Source organism: Physeter macrocephalus, unplaced genomic scaffold, assembly GCF_002837175.3.
Source record: "Physeter macrocephalus isolate SW-GA unplaced genomic scaffold, ASM283717v5 random_877, whole genome shotgun sequence".
In the NCBI taxonomy this organism is placed as follows: domain Eukaryota; kingdom Metazoa; phylum Chordata; class Mammalia; order Artiodactyla; family Physeteridae; genus Physeter; species Physeter macrocephalus.
The window spans coordinates 13,407-18,665 of NW_021146163.1; the positions used below are offsets into that span (position 1 = coordinate 13,407).

The window sequence follows — 5,259 nt, forward strand, 5'->3', positions numbered from 1 at the left end:
GAAATGACTGGCGTCGAGGCACCCCAGTACCTTAGCCAGCACTTACAATTAAAAGTGAGTTTTCACCTGCGCACCTCTCGCTGCTCCGGAAGCAAACCACACCTTCTCCATTCTCTGCATCACTACGTTCTTCAAATAGACTCACACATGTTATATATATATATATATATATATATATATATATACGTGTACACACATACGTATAAGAACGGACACACATACATATATATATATGTACGTATATGAAAAAATGTGTACTCATATACAGCTTATACTATTTGAGGTAGAGAAGTAGCAGGCAGTGAAATGCTGCAACCAAAGGGGAATATGCAGGAAGCGCGTCTCCGTATTAACAGTGAAGACAGGTACGTTTCTCCCTTTTACGTGTGCACTTTCTGTTTACATACATTTGTGTGTTTACACTTATAATTCTTCGTTTACAGATAACTGTAACGTGTACATATACGCGTATTCTTGCATGTACATATACTTGTGCGTGTATTCAGAATCTTGCATATACATATATTTATCTATCCATATTTGGACACATACTTAAATATATATATATATATATATATATATATATATATATTCATGTTGGTGTGTATAGATTCATATTGATGCATGTGTATACAAGTATATTACGGTCTGCATTGACACATGCCTGTATCATTTCTTGTATACGTATACATATGTATGTACTATAGGTATGTCAGTGAGTCAGTGTCAGTACGTAGAATAGAAAAAAATGAAAGCGAGTGAAGCGTTTACGGCTTCAGAGCAGCGCGAAGTGCTGTCTGCGATCGTTCTTTCCTTATCTACTTTTTCTTCGACTACCCCCGACCGATTTGAGTGGGCTTCGCGTTTCCCGTGTTTTGAGCTCATTTCCTCTTTCCTTCCTCTCTCTGTCACTCTCGACTTCTCCCATTTGGAACGCTCCCTGTTTCCGCAGGCGTATGTCCCACTGGTCGCGTCGTCCACAGTTCTTCCTCTTGTTTCACGTGCAGCAGGACACATCCTTTCTCTTCCTCCTCTAGTTAATTCTAACTTCTGTCGCGTTACGGAACAGACGAAAAACGTCTTCATCGGATGCACGGCTGTAAGTCTCCTGCGCATCACTTTCTGCTGCGGCTACGTCGACATCGCTTTCTGGTACGGCTGCTGCTGGACCTGTGCTGCTCCTGCTGGTGCTTCTGTGCTGCGCCTGCTCGCTGCGCTGCTGCTGTTTCTTCCTTCTCCTGCAGCTTGTGGTGCGGCTCTTGCTCACCCTGCTGCTAGTGCGCATGCTCCTGCCACCAGTGTAGGCGCTGCTCTTCTCGTGCTGCAGCTCTTGCTGCTCCGATTTTGTCGCTGTTAGTGCTGCTGCTGCTTCTCCTTCTGCGTGTCCTGGCGAGGGCGCGCAGCTTGTAGTACATTTTTTGATACTGCTGCTCGTGCTGCTGATGCGCTACTGGTGATCGTGCTGCTGCTAGTTTCGCTGCTCGTGCTGCAGTGGTATGCGGGGCGGGTGTCTGTCGCTGTTGCTGCTGCCTCGTTGCGGTCGGGGCTTTGTTTTGCCGGGAAGTTAGCGTCTAACAAAGAATAATATTGAGCTACTCTCTAAAAAAGTGGTAAGTGTATGCTTGGAACCTGTGGTTTATCACCAACAGTGGACTCCTTTCGTCTGAACCAAAGCAAGCTGTGAGGTAATTATATATCAGGAAGCTGACGAGCATGATTTGGTTGTTGCTCGTGCTCTGACTGCTGTCGCTTCTCTAACGCTTCTTCACTCTGCTGCGTCTCGTGGACTTGCTTTCGCTATGTGATCTCGCTGCTGCACTTCCTTCAGAGTTTTCCCTCTTTTTCTGCTACAATTCTTATTGCCCGATTCGTCATATGTTAAGACTGGTTCCTGTCTGTGCTCAGAATCTGCCGCGTGTGGGTGCTTCTTCTTTTCCATAACTTCCGTGTACGCTTGCGTGTCATATTAAATGTATTAGGACGTACTGGTCAGCGTGTATGTACACACAGTAGCATACGGATGTTATATGTATATATATATATATATATATTTATTTATTTATTTATTGAAGCGCACGAATGTTACATGCATATATTTATGTCTAAGTGCCTACGAATGTTACATTCATATAGATGCGCGTCTCTATATTGTAGGGTACGTGTGTTATGTATTTACGCCTTCGTCAGCATATACGTATATTGTAGCGGGTGTATGATCAGCATATCTCTACGTTGTGACGGCCATATGTTGTATACGTAAATATGTGTCGATGTATATGTACAAGCGTACCCGATGAGCATCAATAGGTTGTAGCTTACATATGTTATATTTATATAGGTCAGCGGCATGTATGTACATTTATATGTATTATAAATGTTGTATACGTAAATGTGTGTCGACGTATATGTACAAGCGTACCCGATGAGCGTCAATAGGTTGTAGCTTACGTATGTTATATTTATATAGGTCAGCGGCATGTATGAACATTTATATGTATTATTCTCCGCAGCACATCACCCATTATCTGCGCACGCAGACAAACCAGAGTCGATACGTATACCTCTTCATCCATACACACCAACGTGTGCGTCTTTATCTCCATGAATATACAGATGTGAACACACGCGTGGACGTAACGTCTTGTTTGATGCCGCATAGCCTCTATCTTCTGCGTTTGTATTTCTGTGTTACTTCCTGCTTTTTTTCGTCTCTTGCTTTGGTTCTGTAGCTTGCTATCACGCAGGCTGTTGCTTCTTTTACTTACATGGAGCGGCGCACCTGCACCGCTGGTCGTCTCTGAACTGCTGTCCATATATGTGTGTCTTTGATTTTCTCCTTCATTTCCTTCCTATCCTTCCCCTCTTCCTTTCCATGCCTTCCCGACCTTCCCCTCCTGCTGCCGTTCGTTCTTTTCTTCCCTCAAACTGTTTCTGTTATTGCTTACTGCATCCTCGTTGTACGTGTTTTTTCCTGTAGAACAGGGCGGGTAAGTGAATGAAGCTTCGTTCCTGTCTCCACTCTTAGCACCTTTTCTTTCCGTTTGTTTTCCATTTCTTTCGGACTGATACAACGAAGGCTAAAGTCGTGTTAAACACGGTAGTTGCGACGTTCTCTGAATACTCCGCGACCCCGTATACGATCGAGCCGATACTTGCTGTCCGTGAGGGACAAGAAGAACAGGGAATGGCAAAGAAAGCAGAAGTGAAAGAAATGCAACATGAGAAGCACGCAGAAGGAGAGGGGACGGAGTGGAAGACGGAGGAGAACCAGCAGCAGCAGAAGTCGGGGCAGAAGCCAGCCGCTGCGGATGAAGAAGAGCAAGGAGCCTCGGGCACCACAAAAACTGCTCACTCGTATTCTTCCTACGGAGGAGTTTACCCACAAGTCGAAGGGTAGGGGATGGCAAAAAGGAAGAAGTAACCGTGCTCAGTCCTCTCGCTGACAGCACACACGTTTAAACGAATGAAGCCGCTGCATGCACCTTCACTGGGAGACCTGTTCTTTTCCTGCATCGCCATCGTGATTCGAGCTTGATGCCACATGTGTGTCACTTGTAAGTGTCTTCTTGTCTGTCTGCGCGTCTCCCATCCTGCCTGTCTATCTCTTTGTGCGTCGCTCTTCCCATTTATCTGTTTTTCTAACCATTTATAGCTGTCCTTGCGTCTCTCTGTGTCTGTCTATATGCTCTTCTTCTTATCTGTCTCTCCGTCTCTCGATACCTACGTCTCTCTCCGTGTCTCTGTTTCATGTCTATTCAACAAATGCATAAAGAAGGGTAGGGGATGGCAAAAAGGAAGAAGTAACCGTGCTCAGTCCTCTCGCTGACAGCACACACGTTTAAACGAATGAAGCCGCTGCATGCACCTTCACTGGGAGGCCTGTTCTTTCCCTGCATCGCCGTCGTGATTCCAGCTTGATGCCACATGTGTGTCACTTGTAAGTATCTTCTTGTGTGTCTGCGCGTCTCCCGTCCTGCCTGTCTATCTCTTTGTGCGTCTCTCTTCCCATTTATCTGTTTTTAAAACCACTTATAGCTGTCCTTGCGTCTCTGTGTCTGTCTATATGCTCTTCTTCCTATCTGTCTCTCCGTCTCTCGATCCCTACGTCTCTCTCTGTGTCTCTGTTTCATGTCTATTCAATAAATGCATAGAGAAATATATATATATATATATATATATATATATATATATATATATATGTATATGTACATCTATTTACAGACACAGACACACGTATGCACATGCACCAGGTATACGCATATGTGTGTACGCGCAGAAATGTACGTACGACCATTTTAACGAGTATGTTCTATGGCCCTTCCTCTAATCATCTGTCCATATGTATGCAGAGAGAGAGAGACACGCATATGTGTACACGCTCCTGTGTACGGATGCAAGGTGGTGAATTTCCTCTTGGTTTTCCCTATTACTTATAACCTGTAGGTTCGGAGATGTCCGTAGACGTCGTATGTGTCTTTCTGCTCCATGTGGGTGCGTGTGTTATGAAGCAATCTCTCCCAGAAACATTCTCTCGCAGGGGAAGAAGGACGCAGGCGGCTGGCCACAACGCGTCCACCCTTAGATTCGTGTGGTTGGTATCTCTATGATGTGTGCGTGTCTGTCTGTGTGCATGTGTGTGTGTGCGTGTCACTGTGCGAGTAATATCTCTGTCTGTTTACGTTTCTGGCTTCATCTTCCGTAGAGTTTCTGCCTGAATTTACTTATCAGCCCCACTATGTGAACGCGTATACATACGTATGCCTATCTACATATATATATATATATATATATATATATATGTATGGAGTGTTATTCAAGCCCTTGGCTATCTACTTACCTGTCTTTCTCCACCTGTAAATTCTTGCCGTTTTATTTGTGTTTACGTGTATATTAATTTGCATAGTTTTATCCACCTCTCCACATATATATATATATATATATATATATATATATATATATATATATATATATATATATACGTACATGTATACGTATGTGCAGGTATGTGTATGTATGTATATATATATATATATGTAATTTTCTTGATATATCCTCCTAATTATATGCTGAGTGGTCTGCTGTTGTAAGTGTGTACATACAACTGATCTACGCATCTGTGAAGACGACGCTTAAGTGTAGGTGTGTGCCAGTGTCTACGTCTATGAATTCCCCCGCAGGGTTGTCTACTACCCCTTTCTCTATGTGTAAACATACGAGAGCTTCTCTTGAATTTCTTTGCAGACAAGCTGGGGTGTTTGT

General features: G+C 43.8%; 1 protein-coding gene across 1 annotated transcript; it reads left to right on the top strand.

Moving 5' to 3' along the window:
* The first annotated feature begins 3 nt into the window (after positions 1-3).
* On the top strand, positions 4-3,397 carry LOC114485252 (phenylalanine--tRNA ligase beta subunit-like). The gene is made up of 3 exons (XM_028486375.1): positions 4-54; positions 953-1,099; positions 3,077-3,397. Exons 1-3 carry the CDS (start codon positions 4-6, stop codon positions 3,395-3,397), a joined length of 519 nt encoding a protein of 172 aa, XP_028342176.1.
* The last annotated feature ends 1,862 nt before the right edge of the window (positions 3,398-5,259 follow it).